Consider the following 23,927-nt stretch of genomic DNA (forward strand, 5'->3'; position numbering starts at 1 on the left):
TGATAGTGGGTTGATTATTAAATATTCAGTAAAAATTGAAAGTGTTTTACAATGATAATTGATAAGTGAATAAGTGATTACGCATATTAGGGAAATAAGAATAGGATAATAGTAAAAATTATGAAGCCTTGGCCCGGTTGGCCCTTAGAGTCCTTGAAGTAGTTGAAGTTGATAGACGATAAACAATTTTGGTAATTACTAATTATTAATTAATAACTAATAAGCTCTTAAACTCTAGTCTCCCCAACGCTCACATCTCAAGTCCTCGACGTTTATCGCTTATTGTAAAATACCGATAAAGACTTGAAAGTTTCTAGTAGAAACCAATGATTAATATAGACACTATATTCTATACTTCTAACTATGAGTTCGTGATAGAAATTAATTTATAAATTAATACTAATCAATACAGACTTAGATACCCAGACGTATTATTGATATAATATTGTATTATAATAGACGCTGAATAAATTTAGTTGGCTTTCTTTGAAGTTCTTTAATATGAATCATGATAGAAATAGAAACAGGGAGTTAGTATATTATATTCTACAGCTCTACGCTATTATCTACCGCCCTACCGACCATTTACAAGTTACAACGTACTTATTACCTATAGCTGTTAATTGTGTTTAACCACAATTTTACTGAAGTATGCACCACAATTATATTTTTAGTCATAAAACACAGTAGTAAGCAATAACTTATTATGTTAATTATTATTTGATAATTACTATTTACTATTTTAGCTATTATAATTTATAACCATTGATGTCTATTACAGTATAACCAATATCATTAATTATAGAATAGATTATTCCAAAGTGGATATCCACCTTGTACTATTCTAGTATTCTATTATCAAATTAATAAGCTTATTGCCTATATCTATTATGTGATTTTTTTTTTTTTGTGTTTATCTAATTATTTAGGTACTTTAATTCAACTAGTGCAGTAGTGCACTAGTAATTTTGTTTTTAGTTTCTACCATTGCCTTGTCTAGAACAATATCATCATTCATTGTTAATACAAAAATAAATTTGAATTTCTAATATTATAATGGAGCCAGTCCATCCATTAGCTGATGTCTTTCGGTAAATAATTTTTTATTTATAATTGATTATATATTTATATTATTTCATTTTATATTTAAGCATTATATTTTCATGTATTTTTCTATACTTATAATATATATGTATATTTATCCATGAATCTTAAATATATATATATATTCGTATAATCGTATTAATAATTACTTTATTATGTGGATAAGTTGAAATATCTAATGATACACAATAGATTGTATTAATTAAGACAATTAAGTAAATTGTTTTAAAAATGTAAACAACTTCTACTAACTATATTACATAAGGATTATTTTTTTGACAGTATTATAGTGAACTTATAATTTATTTTACTAGATATATTGATGATAATAAAAAAAAATTTGTGGAAACATTATCCCAGGCAGTCGCAATTAAATCCATATCAGCTGATCCTGAATTGAGAAATGAAGTCAATAAAATGATGCAATGGGCTCTAGTAAAATTAAAAGCATTTGGTGCTGAAGTTGAACTATGTGATATTGGCCAACAGGTATTATTAAAACTTAACACATTAAAAAAAAAAATAGTCCCTAACATGAGTATTAAAATATTTATAAACGCATATGTATTACTAAAAAATGTTGTATTACAAAAGTAATTTAAAATTTAAATCAATGTTATTTTATATTTTTTATTAAACTGCAGATATAATACCTACATCTATTAAATGTAAACACACTTAGTTTTATTTTGTATCACTACTATGTTCAAATTAGGTTTACTAGTTTATTAATATTAATATGTTACATTTGGATGATTTGAATATTTTATATAGCATTTTTATTTTGTCTTAGACATTTAAAGATAAGAAAGTTCAACTTCCGCCAGTCTTAATAGGATCATTAGGTAATGACAAATCTAAAGCCACAATATGTCTCTATGGACATTTAGATGTGCAACCAGCTGACATTTCTGATGGATGGGATAGTGAACCTTTTGTTTTAACTGAAAGAAATGGAAAATTGTATGGAAGAGGTTCTTCAGATGACAAAGGTCCAGTCCTTGGATGGCTTAATGCTATTGAAGCTTATCAAAGTACTGGAACTGAAATTCCAGTTAATCTAAAGGTTGGAATATATGTATTATAATAATAACATTAATATATATTAATGTATCTAATTAATGAATAGAAAAATTATTTATTTGGTTTTAGTTTGTTTTTGAAGGAATGGAAGAATCCGGTAGTGTTGGATTAGATGAACTTCTGATAAAAAAGAAAGATTCGTTTTTAAAAAATGTTGATTATGTCTGTATATCAGATAGTTATTGGTTGGGCACAGAGAAACCTTGTTTAACATATGGACTTCGAGGCATGTGCTCTTTCTTTGTTGAAGTCGAAGGTTCCAGTAAGGATTTACATAGTGGAATGTATGGTGGAACTGTGTAAGTAATAATAAATACTAGATTTATTTTTTTTTTTATATAGTTCATTTATACATAACTTAAAAATTATAATAATATTATACACTGAAAAATATGAAATATTTTAAAATCCTCAAATACAAATGAAAATTTATATACTATGAACCTAGTTTATATACTTTTTAGGATAAACGTTTTTAACTATATGATAATAAATTAAGTTAAAAATTATTTTTTAATAAGAAAAATAGACTTATATCCTTGAACACTAAGTATGATCAATAGTATTGCTTTTGATTTTGTAGACTGTAGTTATATTTCAGTTTAAAATTAAATAATAAACAATAATTCAATTTTTTTTTAGGTATGAAGCAATGTCAGATTTACTATACATTCTCAATCAGTTGGTTGATGTAAAAGGTAATATTTTAATACCCGGGATTAATGAAGGAGTAGAACCGTTATCTGAAAAAGAAAAAAAATTGTATGAAAAAATGGAATTTGATGTAGATGCATACATCAATGAAATTGGTGCATCTAAGTCACAGAAAGAAACTAAAGTTGGTATTTTGATATGATAATGCAGTATAAGCATGAAATCATTTTAAGAATATCTTCGATTTCAGGAAGAATTATTAATGAGTAATTGGAGATATCCAAGTTTATCAGTTCATGGAATTGAAGGAGCCTTCTCAGGCCCTGGATTTAAAACTGTGATACCTCGTAAGGTAATAGGAAAATTTTCCATTCGATTAGTGCCAAATCAAATACCATCAAGAATTTCAGAAATAGTTAAAGACTATGTTCAAAGTGTTTGGGAAAAGCGACAAAGCCCTAACAAATTCAAAGTATTATATTTATAGTATTATTTAATTAATTTTAATAATGTTAATTTATTTATATATAAAAATTTATCAATATTGAGAAATAATATATGAGAATAATTTCCACTGTGCAATCTATCTAGTAATTACACTTAGAAAAAATTGCATTACCTAACTAAAAAAATGTTAATCAGTCAAAAATTTTTGACTTATTTTTACTGTCTGATAAAATGTCCAAGTTGAATAAAACGTCTAAAACCACATATTATGTAATTAAAAAAATTAAATTAATTTTCTTATTCAGTATTATATTAGGTTATTATTTCTTGTATAGTTATACCTATGATTATAAATATTATCGTACCATATACAAATTTAAAAAACACAATCAATACAAAAGTATAAATCGAATTAAAATTTTCTGAGAACATTTTTTCCGAATACTAAAAATGAGTTTATGAATAATCATTTAAAAACATACATTAATAACAATTTTTGTTTTCTCCTATGATAATTATTGACATAGCCGCAAAACATCTTGCAATACATTGGCGGAGTAAAAAATTCAGTTTATAATGCATGTCTCTCATTATATTACATTGATGATATAAATATATATCTATCATCTATGTATAAGTTAGAACTATATAATTATCATACTAATAATTTAGATTATAGCTTTTAGATATAATCTTATGATAGATAAATTAGACTTACAGATGCGATAAACATCAGATTATTATAAATACCTGGTGAATTCCCATACTATTTTTGTGTTTTGACTTATTGTACTTAAAAATTGTAATTCTATTGGTATAAGAAATAATAATCAAATTAAATATATATTTAAAATTTTTTGTACTTTTACACTTTTTGTATGACTTAAAAAATGTTCAGGAAAATAATTGAACTGAAAAAAAAATGAGTCCAGAATTTTCATCTTAGATTCTATAGAGACATATTTTCTATTAAATTATAATATTTTTTTAAATATTAAATACATATAATAATAAATAAAACTTGTAATGTGCATAATATACAAGTTTAACAATTTAAATATATCTAATTTTTTTCTAATTGGCAGTTTTCATCTGACATTAATTGTCAGACAATAGCAAGTTTTACTTCATTATGTATTGACATTGATTACTGAATATCTTGAATTTGATTAATAAATGTGTGATACAGTGGTATGAGTATGAACTTAACAGAATCATTTAAATAAATATATTTCTTACAACTTAAAATTGTAATTTTCTTGTAATATATATTGTATTATAACTTATAAGTATTTAGAATATTGATATTTTTATTTGTTTTACAGATATATACTGATAGTGAAGGTAATCCCTGGAAGACAGATCCATTTAATGACCATTTTTCAGCTGCTCATGAAGCTACTAAAACTGTATACAATGTTGAACCAGATTATACAAGATGTGGTGGATCTATTCCTGTTACATTAACTTTACAAGTATGTATTTAATTTATACAAATTATAACTAAGTTTTAGCGTGGAATTATCCTCCCCTATAATTGTTTCATTTGATTCCTTTCCATTCATAACCAGTGCTTGAATTGGAAAAAAAATTGAGGACGGACGCTGGTTTTAGTTCAGAAAACACCATTCCATAGCAGATAAATTGTAAAGTAACCCATTGTGACTCGTCTCACACACCCCCTGCACATATAGTAAGGTACTATAAAGCTAGTATTTTTCCTCGCTTAATTAAATGAAGGGGGTTGCTGAGATCTATGAAAAAATTATAGTGGATTCTGTCCACCTGCATCCCCCCCCCCCCAATTCGAACACTGTTCATAACCATTTCAACTTCAATTGCATTAAGAATCAATTCAGTCATAGATTGAATATCTACAGTTGATATAGTAGCTATATGTTCCGTTGGTACAAACTTTTTATGACATTTGCGGTGACATGCTTTAGTATAGTCAGAACACTTATAAACTGCTTTAAAAACGTTTACTTTTTTACAGTAAATGCATCTTTTTAAATAAAAACGAAAAACATAATTTATTAATTGTTGTCTATTTCATTGAGGTAATTTGTTCTTGTTATATTAAACTTGTGACTAATGACAATATAATACTTACTAAAACTATCACTTTGTAAATATTTATCGGTGATAATATTTAATACCGTGGACTATGGTCAATGGAAGTTAGCAAACCGATGTCTTATCAAACACAACCATATACGCCAAATGGCAATAAAATTGCAAAATTACAATTGATGGGCTTTTTATGAAAAAAGTTCATTTTTTATTCAATAATAGAAGCTGGTAGAACTCGAGCTCGATGTTTGTTAACTTTTTACTTTAACTACTTACCTAAAAATTCTGAAATAATATGATAATATACTCTTATACTTCAAAGATAAAAAAGTAAAAGTAATAAAATACATATTTAAATATGATTATAGTTGAGACAAACAAAATCTTTTATTTTATTTTATATGATATATTTTCAATGCAATTTAATTTACGTAATATGACACGGTATTTTTACTTAGTAACAGCGCAAAAGATAGTTTTTTATATCTAAAAAATTTTGAAATATCTATAATATATTCTGAAAAATTTGTTAACAAATAATTCTTGTACTTAAGTTATATTTATTTTGCATAACTTGAACTTAGAGTTGAAATTTCCTTAAAAAATAATATATTACTTACTTAAATGTGTGTTTATTAATAATAGTATTGATTAAACATTGGTTATTCTAGGAAGTTACTGGTAAGAGTGTAATATTATTACCAATGGGTGCTGGAGACGATAGTGCTCATTCACAGAATGAAAAAATTGATGTACGCAATTATATTAAAGGAGTAAGTACCAAATGTGATTTTAAAAACCCACTACTACTATAACCATGTATTTTATTTGCTACCTATTTATATTTTAATTATGTGCATATTGTGTATACTTTAGTTAGACAAGAAAAAAATTACTATAAATTATTTTTTATAAAATATTAAATAATAATTTATTTTTTATTTTTTTTCAGACCAAATTGATGGCAGCATATCTCTATGAAGTATCTAAAATAAAGCATTAATTTGATATAAATGCCGTATTTTTAGCATTTATTAATAAATCTCTAAAATAATATTCTATTTTATATTATATGAATATCATTATATAATTAATAATAAAAAAAATATTCAATTGTTCATAATATTTAAAATTGTATTTTAAAATAAAATAATCCCATTTCTGGACAAAATTCAATCACCAATAAACTATAATTAAAACCTTACCTAACCTACCCTATAGCATTACGGCCATTACGGGAGCTGAAAAGGTTGACTATTTGTATAAACACTAGTAAATTTACTAGTAAATATTAACTTGGAATAATTATTTCAGTCACTGAATATGCTAGTTAAATGTAAGCAACACAATGACATAAATAGATACATAATACTTAAAATATAAACTAAACTATTAAAATTATACATATATATGTATTGTTAACACAACAGGTAGTAGGTATTTTAATGTTAGTCTGAAATCATAAGTATAATTTTATTTAATACAATTTTGAATATTAAATATTAATAATAGGTCGCCCGGCAGTATTTTATTTTCGAATTGATTAATTTAACTCAATTACGTTTTTTTAACATAACTAAAATAATTACCTATTTCGGGAAATTTTAATAAGGCAGTGTTTCATTGTATTTGGTTGGAACAGTGTTACTATTCTCTATTACTAAACCAAGGTGTTCCTTAAGTTATTAAAACCATAATATAATTAAAATATATTATATTAGGCAGGTATAATTATAATGAGTAGGTACTAATGAGTCAAATATAAACATTTGCACTGATAAAATATTAAATTAAAATTGATTTCTGTATTATTTGGTACATATTTTTATTTTTCGGATTTACAACTTACAACCTTAAAAAAATATTAATTTTGTTTTATCTTGAGAACAAAATATTACGAACGAATTATTAACCATCAATACAGTGTGACTTTGCATCAATTACCTATTGATTTATTATACTATCCTATAGTAGGTATATTTGTTAATAATAAATAAATGTGGGTATAGTCTTAAATATTGGTTGAATTATATCATTATTCTTAAATTTATAAAATGGACAGACAAACTCCGAATAGGAAAAAATCAATTTTTTAAGTATAGATACCTACTAGCTCTACGCCTATACTCCTTTAAATATTTAGGTGAATGTTAATATTTTAAATTAATCATTTAATCCCCTTTATTCCTCGGAACAACTCGGCAACTATTGAACTAATGATGTATTTGACTATGACCAATACCATTACACGTATGTACCTAGATACTTACTGCTTGTATGATATACATCTCGATTATAAAGGTATGCATTACAGATTTAGGTAGATATACTTCTATCAGTTATATCGCTTATATCACTAATTATAGGTAGTTCATGTCAGCTACAAATCACAATGTATTTGATAAACATCTTGACCATAAAGTGTTTGAATAATTTAGTTATTCAAAAATATCGTTTATTTGTAGGTAGGTATGTGTCAAGATAAAAATAAAAATGCACTTAGTAATTCACACAACACACACAAACCAATAATTAAATTAAAGTATAAAATTCGATTTTGGTTTTTACAACAGCCAGAATACATACCATCTAGTTTTTTGTACCTACGTAACGGTTGTAAACGTGCCTTTATATTCGCAATACAATGTGAAATATTGTAATATTATTATTATTATTACTATTATATATATCATGTTGAAAAACGTCCTCAGAGTGAAACTGTCAAATAATTTCAAACGATTCAAAATAAATCCCCACAAGACGGTCGATATCGAGTCGAGTACTTGTTACTTCCTGGATGTGCCCGAAATCCCGTCCGACTCATTTCGATCCGCTACGAATTTCCCGACGATACTTGGCCAGTATCTGTGTTTGATACCGATATCGCAAGATCGTTTCCGTTTATTCAGTATAAGGACCGTGCTTTCAGTAGTCGCTCTTGTCTGTCAAATCACCATGACGTTTTTGAGTTTTTGCTGGCTGAAAGAATCTGGCGCCAACATATTCAAAGGAGGTCGTCAAAGAATAAAGAACCTCAACAGATTATTATAATCATATTATATTATATAACCATATCGAGAATTTTTTTGCAGGTGTAGTTTTGTTCTTTGGTGGATCATCCGTCACCATGGCGTTGCTCATTAACTTATCAACTAACTGGTGTAATCTTTTAAATAAATGGGAACAGGTTGAGGGATACTTCGGGCACCAAAAGAATTTGAAGTTGAAATTCACTTTCATATCCATTGTGTGTATTATTTTTTCGATGGGTAAGAACTTTACCTTTTAGCTCACTAAGCATTTCCCGACTAATTTATGTAGTACATACCTAATCTCCTCTATTGTCTATAATATTTAATATGATATAACTAGATATTTTATTTGTTTTCGTTTAGGTTATTAAAAAAAAAAAAAAAATATTTAGGTATATATAATAAAATGTAAATTGTAATTTTTTTACTGTATGATATAGGTAATGATTTTTTAAGTGCACCAAATTTAATTCATTAACTTATATTTTTTTTAGAAATTATAATATTGCCCATAATATAGACAGTATAATAATTAATAATGAAATTAATTTAATTTTGAATGCATTGCATTATGAATGAGTTTAAATGTTATAGAATATATTTACCAATAAATTTCTCAATTGCATACATATAAATATAGGAATGTCATCAATGCCGAATCTCAATTATTCATCGACTTCCCAATTCGCCGACGTTTCAATTTGTCGATAAATATTAAATATACCATGTACATATACCGGTTTTATTAACTTTAACTCTATTCTCAATTCTCTGACTGGTGACAAATAGTATTAATAACATCTATATAATATGACAATAATACAATATATATGATAATGTTTAAAATGTTTTTCCACACATTTTGAGAAAATACAACTTAGGTACCATTATTCGAAGGTTTGGAATGTAGCTTTTCAAAATTTACAAAATTTCGCAAAATTAAAGAAAGATTAGCAAATTGTATAAGATAGATAAAATATTATAAAAAAATTATTAATAGATACATATTTAATTTGTATTTTTTCAAATTAAAATCCGAAAGAATAATAAATATCATTAATCGAATATATAGATAAATTAAAATATTATATGGAATAGGTATAGGTACACATATAGAACTATAGAAGGATAATATGTTTATTATATTGATAAAGTCGTTTATGTACCTACCATGTAAATATATATTTTTTCATTGAAATAGTGTACCTATACTATTTAGTATTTATAGTTATGTACGAGTATAGGTACGCTTTATACTGATTGATTATATTTATTATTTAATAATATTCTATTGGACTGCAAATCTATTGGTAAATTGGGAATATGTGTAGTCGGGCTGATCGGCGAATTGGGATTCTACGAATTGTGTTTCGGCGACATGAGAATCACACATCCATGCCACTTGGTAGTTACCTACCGGCTACCACCTACACTACTAGTTTTGAGTTTGAACAGCTACCAAATAGGTTAGATTAGAATACCGTACCGTCCTTATTTACATAATTACTAGAAAATATGTTATTGCTCATTGGTAAAAATAATTTCACTAAAGCTCCAGAATTTATGTATTAAATTACAGTGGAACATCTCAGCTACTTGTTGACAGGTATCATAATGACGGAGCGGGAAAATTCTCACGAAGTGTTTGAAATTTACATAGTAAAAATGTTCCCACAAGTATTTGCTGTAATTACATACAACACGTGGATAGCAGTGCTGGTTTTGATTGTCAATTCCGTGTCGACTCTCACCCTCTGTTTCTCGGACCAGATAATTATTATGGGAAGTTTAGCACTAGGAAATTACTTTGAGATATTCAACGAGCGCATGAAAACACACAAAGGCAAGGTAAATCGTTAGTGCATACCTATACCAATCAAATATAAATTATACTATTTACTATTATATATATATATATATATGTATAAAGGCCAGGGGTGGCGAATCTATGGAATATGCGTGCTAAAAGTGGCACGTTAGACATATTTTCACGGCATGCAAAAAATATTTTTCATTGTTTAATCGTGTGTTTAATGAAAAAAAAAATTAACAGAATTATTTATTATTTAAAAAAATATATAATCAAATTGCTTTTGGACATATTTTTTATTTTGAAAAAAAAAATGGTTCATTCCAAAAACTTCAATTTTTGCAACACATAATATGACATGTGAAAGTTTATTTTCCACAGTGAATTATTTCAAATCAAAACAGAGGAATAATACATTGTTGGATATTAAATTAAATATATTGCTTGTTTTTCATTATAACACCTAAAACACCTTAGACCAGCCACCAGCGGTTCCTAACTTATGGGCTGTGGACCATATGTCCATATTATAATATTAACATTACTAACATATACATATATATAAAAAAAATAATATATATTTATATACATATGTGATAATATGTATATAGGTGTGCTATTATAGTCATTAGTGAATATCCTCGAGGCTCGAAGATTTTTTTTACAAAATACAACTAAAAAGGTCGGGAACCGATGCCTTAGATTAATAAAATATACAACTGATTTTAAAATGAATTTGCTAAACTTGTTTAAGATTCCCTATCGTCGTAGAAAAACAATTGTTTATACGTATCTATGATTCTATGAATATATATTACTGGCACGTGAATTATTTTTAAGACTTTGATTATAATAACATTTTGGCACATGACCCGAAAAAGGTTCGTCACTCTTTCTATAAGTTTTACATACAAATAAACAATACGTATACCTAAGTATAATACGTTTGTCAACCAGTGTCCAGTGAAATCATTTGAAGAGGAGGGGGGGGGGTGAAAACTCGTGCAATTGCCTCAGTCTAGTGTTTAGCTTAACGTCAAGTCAGTATATTTAAGACATTGACGTGAATGTCAATAAAACATTAGAAATCTAGAAATTACCAATATTTGCTAAATTATAATTTATAAAATATGGTATTATATATAGGTACGTAGAACGCGGCATGAGTGTGTGACATTTTTGAAATTCCGTAGAATAATGGTGATTTATCAACGTGTTGTAAATCACTATTATATAATGTGTTTCACAAAAGGTTTATTTATACATTTGTTTCATAATTTAATTTTTCTTAAAATTGTTTTGAAAAACTTGATATTTAGCACTTATAAATTAGTTGGATGACGTTCTTTGTATACTTGTATAATATATACGCCTTCAACATGTGTGCATATAACTAAGTTAGAATAAAACATTTTGAGTCATGAATATCAGTTAGGAAAAAAATAAAAATAAAAACTCGAACCTACCTTTATTTTTTTACAATGATTAAACAGAATTGTTATATATTTTATTCTATATGCTTTGTATTTTTAACATTTATCTCACACTTACTCTAGTTTAAGTCTTGAGGTAACTCTCTCAAAAAAACATTTTTTTGACACACCGCTGTTATACTGTATTAAAAATGCGCTTATTGTACCTATATCATATGCATTGCAGAAATTGACACCGGATCAATGGAAGACATTGCGAGTGGACTACACGCGGCTGTGCAATTTGGCTAGATTGTTGAACGACTGTTTGTGTCATTTGTTGTGCGTGTCTTTGCTAATTCACGTGTACATCATATGCGTAGAAATGCACCAGGGCGTCGTGTAAGGATTTTTATTGTATGCCTAGTAGCTATACTGCTATAGTATTAACTATTAAGTCAATGCATATACGTTTAATGTATATATATATTAAATGAGTTCTAAATGGACTGTTTTCATTCAAAAATACTAATCGATCTAAATACTCGATTAGGGATATTCGATAATAGGGTAGATTCCTCGTGTATTTTAAAATCCTGCGAACAACCTTCAACAAAAATTAAGTAATTCAAAGTAATTCACTAGATATTTTTAATACAAATAAAATAAAAAATGAATTTATTGTTTTTTACACAAAAAAGTTCAAATAGGAAATAATCTATAATATTTATAAAAAAAAACTAATACTATAAATTACAATGAGTCTTCAGCTCTTTATACCTTATTTCTAAATTAAATTAAATTAAATTATCATTATTATATTATCTAAATGGTTAAAATTTAAATCAAACCAACAAACATCGATATTTTATTTAATAGGTTATCATTAAAAAAACTACTGACCCAAATAACACAATTTACTATAAATACCTTTCTAAATGTACTTCTAAACAAACCAAAATAAAAACAATTTTTTTTTTATGTTGTAACATTAACTTAAATTTGAGTCCGTGTATTCTTTAGCAATTTATATTGAAATTATTATATTCAGGCGAACAAATGAAAATTACAGTCTAAGTCACTATGTTCATGCCATACTTTCGTTTTTGGTTTCTTCATTGAGAGGATGTTTATTATGTCTATGCTCTGTTACAATATACGAGAACAGCAAATTGCCAAAAAGATCGCTTTATGAAATATCACAGCAATCATTTTGTAACGAGGTGAGTTCAGTTTATTATAATTTCTTAGTTGTAAAAACGTAAACATTATAGTATAATGATTTAATGGGTAATTTATTGTATTTAATGTAATTTGATTAGGTGGAATTTTTTTTATTACAAATACAAAAAGATCATATCGGACTAACCGGAAGCCACATGTTTTTAATGACCAGAAGATTCTTATTAACTGTGAGTATGGTACCTATACCTAATTTAAATTTGTTTATAAATTTTACTCGTTAATTTCAGTGTATAACTGTTAAATATATATTTTTGTTATAGATGTTTGGCACAATTGTTTCTTATGAAATATTACTTGTACAAATGAAAGGATACAGTTCTCGAAAAAACATTTATTAAACATTTAAAGTCACCCGTAGAGCCCAGCCCCAGTTAGTTTTGGTTTTCGATTTATCTTCTAGCTTAATCATCAAACCGCCTTCTGCCTTTTGAACCCACTATAACAATTTAATATTCAATAGTTAAAATGAAAAATAAGTCATAATGTAGATACCTTATTATGCATATACACAAAATATATCATATTATATACGAATGCGAAAAGTTACTTAGGTACCTATATAATATCTATTAAATTACCTTGAGTTTACTTTGTGTGTCCAGCATAACAATAGACTCAATATTTAATTTATCCAGACACGCAGAGTTGAGTAAATTACCATCAGGCCATTGCAAAACTATCGGATAAATTGTCGAAGTATTTTTCCCTCGCGTATACCTTAAAACCAAGTATTTAATAAATGTATGAATGTATATTTGTATGTATTTCAAGTACTGTTGTTTCAGTTTTACCATAAATGCGGATGTTGTGTATCATTTTGACATGCCAACCAGGGATTGGTGTCAAAAATAGATTCCCCATTAACCGACAACCATTGGCCAATTTGTAGCAAACGTTCTTCGTGTAATGGCGGTATCATGCCATCACTAGTAGGACTAATGTTTAGTAACAAATTACCTGTGAATTCATATTTTTCTTTTTAAATACAATATATTATTGTTTATAATTAATAAGTTAATCAAATATATATATATATATATGTAGTATGTACTCAGTAAATATAATAATGTAAATTTATTTATAGAGTAATCGTATACTGTGTGTCTGTGTATAGTTGTTTACCTCCAAAGCTTACTGTTTCAACTAATTGGGTGATTAAATTCTGTATTGAGTATACATCTAATGCTCGAGCATTCCTCCTGTAGCCCCACGAATACTTATCGATTGTCATAGCGTTCTCCCATTTTCGACCAATTACCTTCCCTGAAATATAAATATATGTATAATCTATAGACATTGTACTAGCACAGTGGCTTATAATACATAACAATATAATTTCTATAAAGTATAAAAACTAGGTTATTCTTTTATTGAGAAACAATCATTATTTAAAAAAAAACTATTAACATTTTTGATTTATGATAATTTTTTATTCTTTTATCGGTTTTTAACTGTTTAATTTTTTTAAATTGCAATATATATTTTTATTTTTTATTTCTATAAACAGAATATTTTTCAGTGTAAAATCGAAGTTTTGACGAGTAGTTTATATTTATAAGAGTTTCAAAATTTTATAAGCGAAGTGGAATTATGGCACTGCCACAAGAGTACGCAAAATATATAAGTCCACTACTGTCTACATATAAACTTTGAATTAATAATTATAACAATAATAGTTATAACTAATTAAGTATGTAGTCCTTAATTTGATTTTCATACCTATTTCAAAATATTCCGAATAATATATTATGCTGCTTTGAAACATGGAATTAAAAATATATAACACATAACAGTTAAAAACTTAAAAAAATAGTAAAATGTAAAAATGTTGTTTACTAAAGACTTAATAATATGTAAAAAAAATGATTAAATATAAAATTTTGATAGTTTTTGAAATAAGTAATAAATAATTTTCAATAAAATATTTACACTGTGTACACGCTGCTGTACCTACGCGTACATTCAAAGTTTATTTAATCTAATTTTATGTTCGAATTTATAACTATAATATATTGTACAATTAATACCTGGTTGATATCTATCTGCACAGGTCATAAATCCACCATGCTTGCATAGTGTATTGCCACCCCATCGATCATTTACCACTATTGTGTCTTTGACAGGACTGTCGTTGTAGAGCCAAGCGAGGAAGTTCAACGAATCCCAGTAAGTGTCCGGCGCTTCCCATTCGCCATCCGACCATATGATTTCCGGTTTGTAATGGTTCACCTATATAATATATTATTGTATACGAGTATATTATGATAGTTGCTAAAGTTCCATTATTATAAAGAATGTTTATTATTATTTTTATTGGGACGGTTAATCATATAAGTAATAAGTATATACCTATACCTTATAACTATATATTATAACGTAAATTATAATAATCAATATTTTTACCAATTCGTAAAGTTCTGGGAGAACTTTCTCGGTCACAAAAGTGTTGGTGGTCAAATTTGATTGTTTGTCCTGTAACCAAAGTGGGTTAAACCATTCGTATAACGAATGGTACACCCCAAACCGAGTCTTGTTTAAACTTCTTATGGCTCTACTCAAGTCACCTTCATACATCAAAAACACAACAATATAATATTATGATATACCTAATATATAGTATACGCACTATACGCCGTAAAAATGATAACTCCACAATTGTATATATACGTACCTACTAGATCTCTATGAGGTCCGACGTCTACAGAGTTCCATCCGAATGATGTTTTCGAAGGCCACAATGTGTAACCTTCGTGGTGTTTAGTGGTCAATACTACGTATCTAAATAATATTATATAAATAGATATATATTATTGTAACGAATAATATTATAACCGAGTATAATATTATTTTAAATTAATTATTATTGAACATATAATATATGTGGGGTGGGTAGAGTTGTCATTGTGTTTTTCTATTGCTCAACATTTCATGTTTTAAGCTAATGAGAAAATAAACACGGCGATGATCTTAATTTTATTGCACATATTGCGACCATTACTTCCAGTGTTCTAATGTGTAATGCACTAATAAATAATAATACCCATACATTTAGTCGTGGAAATTTCAAGTGGTCCTATACAGTATACAGTTTGTAAAATAGAAAAGGTTTTACGTAAATAAATACATAATGTATTATGTATAGTTACTTTGCACCGGAGTCCTTGATGATACTGGCCCATTGCATAGGGTCGAAGAACTCCGCGGTGAACTGGGGACCAAATTCTTGGTACGTGAAACCCGGTTTGTAATTTTTTGTCATAAAATTTACATAGTTTGCGCCCTTTCTACCTGTATAAGTCAAGTAAATATGAAAAATAATTATTAGGTATAATACTTGTAATTATATGATTCAGTGATTATCATAATGGCAAGTGTAAACAAGTTTCTACTGTTTCTAGTCATTTAGACGTTAACCCTACCTTACAACATTTTTATTCAATAATATTGTTTTTGTTTAACAATCAATCTTAATTTATTTATATGAATAACTTCGTTTAGAATGCTTGTAAATCGTTTATATATGCACGTCTATTGTATTTTTAACAATACACAAATATGACACTAAAGAAAAAATTGGTGCTGTGTACTTTCATCTTGTTAAACATACAATGGACAATCATTCATGTAATTGTACGTTTATAATAATTACTCAAACAAACGTATTAATATAAGCATATTAAAATAATACGGCACAGACTTAGACTTTAGAGTCAGTAACTACTAAATATACTAAGTCCTAACCCTAACAACTAAAATGTACTCACGGAAATCGATAGAGTAATCTAAGAAAATATTATTTTATCAGAAACCCAATAATGTTATACCTAATAACGCGAAATCAACATACATTTTTAAAATTGATAGATTATAATATCGGTCCTAAAACAATCTCTATGCGTTTTGAGTAGATATAATTATATAAATATTCAATAATGCGTAAAATATAAATTCTTAAAGATGATTATAAAACCAATTAAAAAATACTTTCTCTACTATGAAATTATGTCAAAATGAAACTATAGATAACGATGCAAATATACAATATTGTAGCAGGTGATATTATTCGTATTACTGTGCAGTTTAGAAGGAAATGAACCATTGTAATTGGCATTACTATTATCTATATTATATTATTAAATAAAATAATAATAATAATAATAATTATATATATATGACACGTAACCAGGATTTATTTATTTTTCATGGGGAGGGTCTAAATAATTTTGAATATAATTTTTATTTTTTATTTTCATGGAACCTCTCCCTTTGATACGTGCTTGCATAAAAAACTTTCAAAATAAAATTCATTAATATTATTTATACATAAATATTATTCATTTTTATGTTAATATTTGATTATTATGTATAATAATCGTAAGTACAATCTATTGGAAGATTATTAATAGAAATTAAAAAAAAAATTGTTTTTACAACTAAAGATGCTAAATTATTTCTTTTGTTTTGGGTTACTGAATGTCTGGATTACATAATTATCACAACAAACTGAACAAACATGAGTTTAAATAATAATGCATCATATTGTACAGGAGATTCATCAAACATGCTCGCTCCTATTTTTTCTTTTAATAAATAATTTATTTACGTTCTGATTTTTAAATTTTTAAGTATATATAAGTACTATACTATACATAGTTTCAAATACTTAGATTTTTATACTTTATGAGAAATATATTGTAGTGAATGGTACCTGCAACTTCTTTTTTTTTAATGAGAATCACCTTTTTCTTGTGTATTGTTAATCATATATCTGTTTTGAAAATGTTTATGTACCTATTTAATCGACATTGTATGAATAGTTTTTGAATTATTTGACTTTGTGTTCTAATTATAGGTCTATGATAATGGATTTAGAAGATTAGAGGGAAAGGATTGTTTAAAAATGTAAAATGTTAGTACATAACTAATATTAATCAATTAATATTCCATAATAGTTTTATTTAGTATAATAAATACTAGATCCGTTATTGCAGATATTTTTTAGAACTATTATCCTTACTATATTATTATTATTATACATTTTAATAACTCATGATCTACACGTCTAAATTTTGATTTAGATACTTAAAATTTTTAAAAAATACCATCATTTGCTTGTACCGTAAGATAGTTATTACTTATTAGTTATTACATAATTAAATGGTATACAAATCTAAATAATTGAAAATATTATGGTCCTTAGGTAAACTTAAAAGTTTCAAAAATTCAGAATTTGAATAAATGTATGGTATTAAAAAAAAACAATGGGGGATGAGTATGCTTATTGGTGAATCACCCATTATACAAACATTACAAACAGATTTACAATTCACTCGTTACCTCTCCAGTTCAACCAAAACCATTCGCTGCCAAACGCTGGCACTGAGTACACGCCCCAGTGGATGAACACGCCGAACTTGGCTTGGTCGTACCACGCAGGCAACGGTCTGGCATCCAAGCTGGTCCAGTCAGGCTCGTATCTGTGGATGTCGGCTGATGCCGCCCCTGCGATTGCTGAGGCGGATATCCACGCAGTGACAACGATGGCAAGGACCACGTCGGTCACGTGGCGGAGGTTCGACATCTATCCTTATTCGCTGGACTTGAGACTAGGTATATTGAAATATTTTGTTATGTTACGGGCTCAATATTATTGGTGTACACTTTCCAGTTGAGCAAACAACGACACCGGATAGACAGCAAAATTGTGGCACGATAATATTATATTATGTATAGCACCGGCTGCACGATCGTCGTTGTCGTCGGTTGCCTCGCGAACGACTGACTGCAGCTGCAGGTTACGAGTTGTATATACCTTACAGGGGTCACAGGACGTGGTACAATGTATAGCATTCGTAAGGACGGACCTCCGCAATATTTGCATAACATAACCGCGGTATATATTGTACATAACGTATTAACACCAGATTATATACATACTTATATAATATACGCGCATACAATCGTCTATACACCATTATAATTTCTCGTTGAATTTGAAATAAAAACGCACAAAAATTTCGAGGTCGTATTTACATATATTATATGCGTATAATGATAAATTTTATATTTGTATAATATACGTATATACAGTGAGGTACGCAGATAAGGTCGTGACGGAAAACTGGTCGAGTTGTGTGTATATAGGTATCTACATCCGCGTTATAGTTGTGCGTGTGACACGTACAAATTCTTCATACGCACCACTTCACCAATTTAATCATTGCGCGAGGACGCACTCGCAAACATATCCATATATTATACATAAATACATAATATATACATCGGGAAGATTTGAAAATTGCATACACTAAAATTATATTCATATAGGTACACGCCACATCTTTCAGACACCGTGTATTTGGGATGTTCAAGATTTTGAGAACGAATAAGGTATTATAGGTATATGGTTGAGAAATACGAAATTCGAAAGACCCTGTATGTAATACGTTTATGCAATATCGTAGCGTATATAGTTCGCGTACACTCGTACTATTAATTGTTTATCATTGACCTTTGTCGTAGACACCATTTTTTTACCCATGCGCTTGTTGTTCCGGCTTATTCATTAAAAACTATTAGAATATTGTCAGATAAATTAATTCCAAATTCCAAATTCTTATGTATAGGCTATAGTTTACCAATATAATATGTTATGTGCAATGTATGTTAAGTGCGTACCTATACATATATGGAAAAAAACTTGGTGTATCGAAAATACGAAAAAATAATAAATATGTATAGCAATTGCAATGTTGTGGCCATCATTTTTGAAAGTTTCTATAGTTTATGCATGCTAAATGCTGAAATATCTTTTATACAATCGAAATTCTGTACTATTAACAAATAACAATATTATCAAGTTCAGACATACATTGTATACGTTATTATTTTATATTTATGTTGTACATATTTGTAATATTAGGTGTAAAATGATATACTATGTTACTATATTATTCTGTATACTTATTACTTACCTATTCTCATATACTGTTCGAGCCAAACTAGAGGGAGATCTATGATGTTTAAACATTTACTCAGTGCTCACTATAGTTTTTTTTTTTACAAATACTATTTTTAATTAATGCAACATATATTTGTTTGCATACTTATTTCTATAGTTTACTTAATCATTGTAATAAAATAATTTATCTAAAACATCAAGCTTTACTTTTAATGAATTTGAATTGAAAAAAAGAAACGAAATTACATTTGATTACATATTATTACAGTTCATTTCAATGATGCGGGTTATGAGTTATGAGTCATATTATCATCCCAATATACAATGCTCACGTTTTATTTAAATTAAAAACATAACAATACGATATACATTAACACGTCATAATGTTATTATTTCAGAATACCGAATACCTGGGTACTCATTAAAATTTATAATATTATTATATAATAATAGCTCCATAATTTATTTCTACGACACATAAAACATAACTTTGACAAACTCCTTCTAATGAGGTACCCAAGGAACACAGGAAAAAACTTCATAATATACAGGAAAATAACTGTGTGTAGACTTGTACAGTAATGATTAATATTTAAAGCAAAATAATAAATATGCAAAACCACAATTTTTTAGTATAAGCTATAACTATATAACTCAAATTGATATGATTGGCGCGTAACTTGCGTGAAATAAGTGAAATACTGAAACGATATTCTAAAATGCTCAGTGAATTGTCAATAAACTCATAAGTATAATCTTTATGTTTATATATTCTGATACTCATCATGCTGTCATGTGTTTCAAACGGATACAAAAATGTATTCGCAAAAAACATATCAACAAAAATGGTAAAAAATCGCTCTGTCGTCAATGTATTAACAAACAACAGTATTATCAGTATTTATTAAATATATCAAAATATAAAAGTTTTTTATCTTAACGATTTTTGATTGTGACGTAGATATCTGCTGCCAAAAATTACCAGACAAGATCGCACATTATACAAAGATTTTCAATATTCAACTCTAGCAATTAGGTAATTACTAATTAATAAAAATTATAAGCTCGCCATACAATCCCAAGACATGAAACAAATCGTAAATGCAAGTTGAATATGAAACACTTTAAACTTATAATATAATATAATTGTAATAATTGTTCTGTACGTTCAACTTACTCTATTCTAGAATTTTACTATACAAATGAAAGTAGAGATTTTTAATTTTAACAAACTAATGTGACTATATGTGAACCGTGAGCGGTAAGTGCCTACTTTGGTGACGGAAGTCGCTGATTTTTTTTTAAACAAAGTAGAGTAATAATTGTGTTTTTAAAGTTTTTTTTGTATAATAGATGATGTGGGCCGTGACTTGTGAAACCAATTCTTGACTCTTGTCCCGGTCTTAAGTACCTATAATGTATGTACGTTACAATAAAAAAAAATTGTTAAAAAACTCGCTAAAATAAATTATATTTTAATTTATTTTAGACTTGTTCAATAGTTGTTCTAGTTGATATTGTTCACTATATAGTGTCTAATTCCAATGACTATATGGTATAAATTTAAATTTATATTATGCAACTTATACGTATGTATTTCAACAATATACACAAACTTTTGTATACAAAGCCTAAAGGCTATACAAAGTTGCGTAGTTATTTTTTTAATAATCTAGGTACAACGAACAACATAAAGACAGCTTTAAAATGTTTTCATTGTTAATGTTAATATATAATTAATATTCATACGACAAATGAAATAGCGCCATAGTGGACAAGATGTGTTTCACTTTCACATTAAAATTAACAGTTCTGACATTATAAAAATATATGAATACTATCACGACATTTTAGAAATCAACTTATATACGTTAGTATTTTAGTAGCATGGAACAGTAGCAGTAACGGTCTGGCCTACTGTGCTACTATTCTATAGCACAGTAGGACACTAAAACCGCTTTTATTTTTAATATTTATAGATTTGTTGTATAAAAAAAAATAAAAATTAATGTAATTATTTTTTTATAATTCCCTTATTATAGTAATCTTATATTATCATTAGTGGCATAATATACATTATGTGTTAGAATAAAATAAAATAGGTTGAAAATAATTGAAATCCCATCCAAAAATCAGTGCCTTACTTAACCCAAACTGTACTTTTTAAATTAAATATTGTTTACAATTTGCAAAATTTTTCAATGAATTAATAATTATTTATTTTTTTGTACACACATTATTGGTTTTATTTTTAATATATTAGATAAGGGTTGATCTTTATTCTAGGTAATATATGTCTTATTAAATCGTGACTAACACTATTCATAGAATTTATATCATAATGCACATTATACATTACAATATGGATAAAGCTACTTAGCAATAATATTTTTGAGCAGTGTCGTAAATTGCGCTAAATTGTTAGGATGGAAAACAGATTTTGGACGAACTGATTGGTGGGGGTAAAGCATCACGCATCCCTAATCATAGTTTTAAGACCAAATTATAATTATAATTGGAAAAGATTTATTTGATTTCGAGATCAGCAGACCACAAAGGATTGGGGAAGTTATATAGTAGTGATTTAATAGGAGAACTAGATCACTACGATACTACTTCTTTAAATCAAAAATAATGGAGGCCGTTCCACTTTTGAACTAAGAACAAAGCTTAGACTTTAATAAAGTTATTCAAAAAATTGAAAGTAAACAAGTTGATTTGTTTTTCTTGTATACCCCAGGTACTGGAAAAACGTTTCTTTTAAATGTCTTACAGTAGATTCTCGTTTTGTCGAATCTCAAGGGAACGGAAAAAAGTTTGAGATTATTAAAAAATTGGTAAATAAAATAATTTGAATGCTTAAAATACATAATATGAATACTTTATACTTAAAGTACTAATACTATACATACATATCAATGTACTATAATAATGAATATTTTTTTTATTAAATCTGTCATTTAAGTTTGTTTAATACCTATTACTTTTGTCTTTGTAAAAATGAGAATATTAATTGTAAGAACATTTAATTTACGCTTATTTTCCATTTCACTATATTGTATCACGATTCACGAATGACTACAAATATTGATTACTAACGCGTAAAATCACAATCACTATACTGAATGCTGCACTGCTAAATTGTCTGTTCTTGCCGTAATAAAAATATTATTTGTGTTTACTCGAGATAACGAAAAACGATTAATTTTATTTCGAGTTATCGAGAGAAAACTCTGTCAAGTGTAATAGTAATTTCAAGGGGCATTCAATGTACCTCAAGATAGCAACGTTTAACATGATAAGAATCTACTGCATTAGCTTTTATCTGGAAAGACAAAATAAAGGAGTTGATGTTGCTGTAGCTTCCTCTGGAATAGCAGTGACCGCGAACGAATATTTGCAGTAGTGTAAGCTATTGGTTTGGGATGAATGTACGATGTCCTATAAAAGAGCAATCTAAGCACTAGATCGCACTAGAAAGACATCAAGAGTAACCAGAGTACCTATCACGGAAGAGATGGTGGTAATTTTAGCTAGTGAATTTAAACAGACCCTGCCGGTGATTACTAAGGGCACTGACATATGAAATAAATCAGTACCTGTTTGAAAATTTCTATAATTAAGGGAACACGTAAAAAATATTTGTCTGACTACACACATACGAGTACAACTGCATAATGATGTACAATCAAAACAATATCCAATTCAGCGATTGTACTTCTAAAAATCGGAGAAGATTTTATGGCAATAGACAGTAACGGCATGATTAAATTGAACCGTGAATTATGTCAAATCGTCAATAACACAAAAGAATGTAAATCCTGATCTGCAAATAAATATGGGCAATCAAGAATGACGATGTGAAACGCCAGTTTTAGCGCCGACAAATAAAACGGTGGGGCAGATGAATGAAAAAACAAAAAAAGGAATTTATAAAAATATGTTAAAATAAGATATTTATACAATATATCACAGCAGTTTGCAGTTTATACCTATTAGTATTATTGCAAAATTACTAATTAGTATAATAGTATGTAACTAATATAACTATATATGACATGATCACGTAGGATGCCACTGCCCAGTGCCCACTAAGAACTGACGCT

At 27.5% G+C, this 23,927-nt stretch overlaps 3 protein-coding genes across 6 annotated transcripts; 2 read left to right on the forward strand and 1 right to left on the reverse strand.

The window, feature by feature from the left end:
- Positions 1-41: 41 nt before the first annotated feature.
- Positions 42-6,486, forward strand: LOC132919151 (cytosolic non-specific dipeptidase-like). Of its 3 annotated transcripts, none has more exons than XM_060980494.1 (10): positions 42-191; positions 953-1,091; positions 1,419-1,593; positions 1,898-2,170; positions 2,257-2,486; positions 2,830-3,025; positions 3,092-3,313; positions 4,614-4,763; positions 6,033-6,134; positions 6,314-6,486. In XM_060980494.1, exons 2-10 carry the CDS (start codon positions 1,057-1,059, stop codon positions 6,362-6,364), a joined length of 1,434 nt encoding a protein of 477 aa, XP_060836477.1. In that variant the 5' UTR covers positions 42-191; positions 953-1,056; the 3' UTR covers positions 6,365-6,486. The 3 variants fall into 3 exon arrangements, with proteins under 3 accessions (XP_060836477.1, XP_060836479.1, XP_060836478.1); XM_060980496.1 differs by having other exon boundaries at positions 46-191; positions 956-1,091; XM_060980495.1 differs by having other exon boundaries at positions 55-191; positions 930-1,091.
- A 1,881-nt stretch (positions 6,487-8,367) lies between these two features.
- LOC132921607 (gustatory receptor for sugar taste 61a-like) lies at positions 8,368-12,021 on the forward strand. 2 transcript variants are annotated; one of them, XM_060984728.1, is made up of 3 exons: positions 8,368-8,630; positions 9,973-10,241; positions 11,863-12,021. In XM_060984728.1, exons 1-3 carry the CDS (start codon positions 8,489-8,491, stop codon positions 12,019-12,021), a joined length of 570 nt encoding a protein of 189 aa, XP_060840711.1. In that variant the 5' UTR covers positions 8,368-8,488. The 2 variants fall into 2 exon arrangements, with proteins under 2 accessions (XP_060840711.1, XP_060840712.1); XM_060984729.1 differs by having other exon boundaries at positions 10,000-10,241.
- A 1,060-nt stretch (positions 12,022-13,081) lies between these two features.
- On the reverse strand, positions 13,082-18,836 carry LOC132921606 (alpha-L-fucosidase). Its single transcript, XM_060984727.1, has 9 exons — positions 18,198-18,836; positions 16,007-16,148; positions 15,532-15,638; positions 15,264-15,424; positions 14,888-15,089; positions 13,983-14,123; positions 13,652-13,817; positions 13,439-13,577; positions 13,082-13,296 (listed from the first exon to the last, which is right to left on the reverse strand). The coding sequence occupies exons 1-9, from the start codon at positions 18,439-18,441 to the stop codon at positions 13,195-13,197; spliced, it is 1,404 nt and encodes a 467-aa protein (XP_060840710.1). The 5' UTR covers positions 18,442-18,836; the 3' UTR covers positions 13,082-13,194.
- Between the last annotated feature and the right edge of the window lie 5,091 nt (positions 18,837-23,927).

This window comes from Rhopalosiphum padi, chromosome 2 (genome assembly GCF_020882245.1).
Source record: "Rhopalosiphum padi isolate XX-2018 chromosome 2, ASM2088224v1, whole genome shotgun sequence".
Lineage (NCBI taxonomy): Eukaryota > Metazoa > Arthropoda > Insecta > Hemiptera > Aphididae > Rhopalosiphum > Rhopalosiphum padi.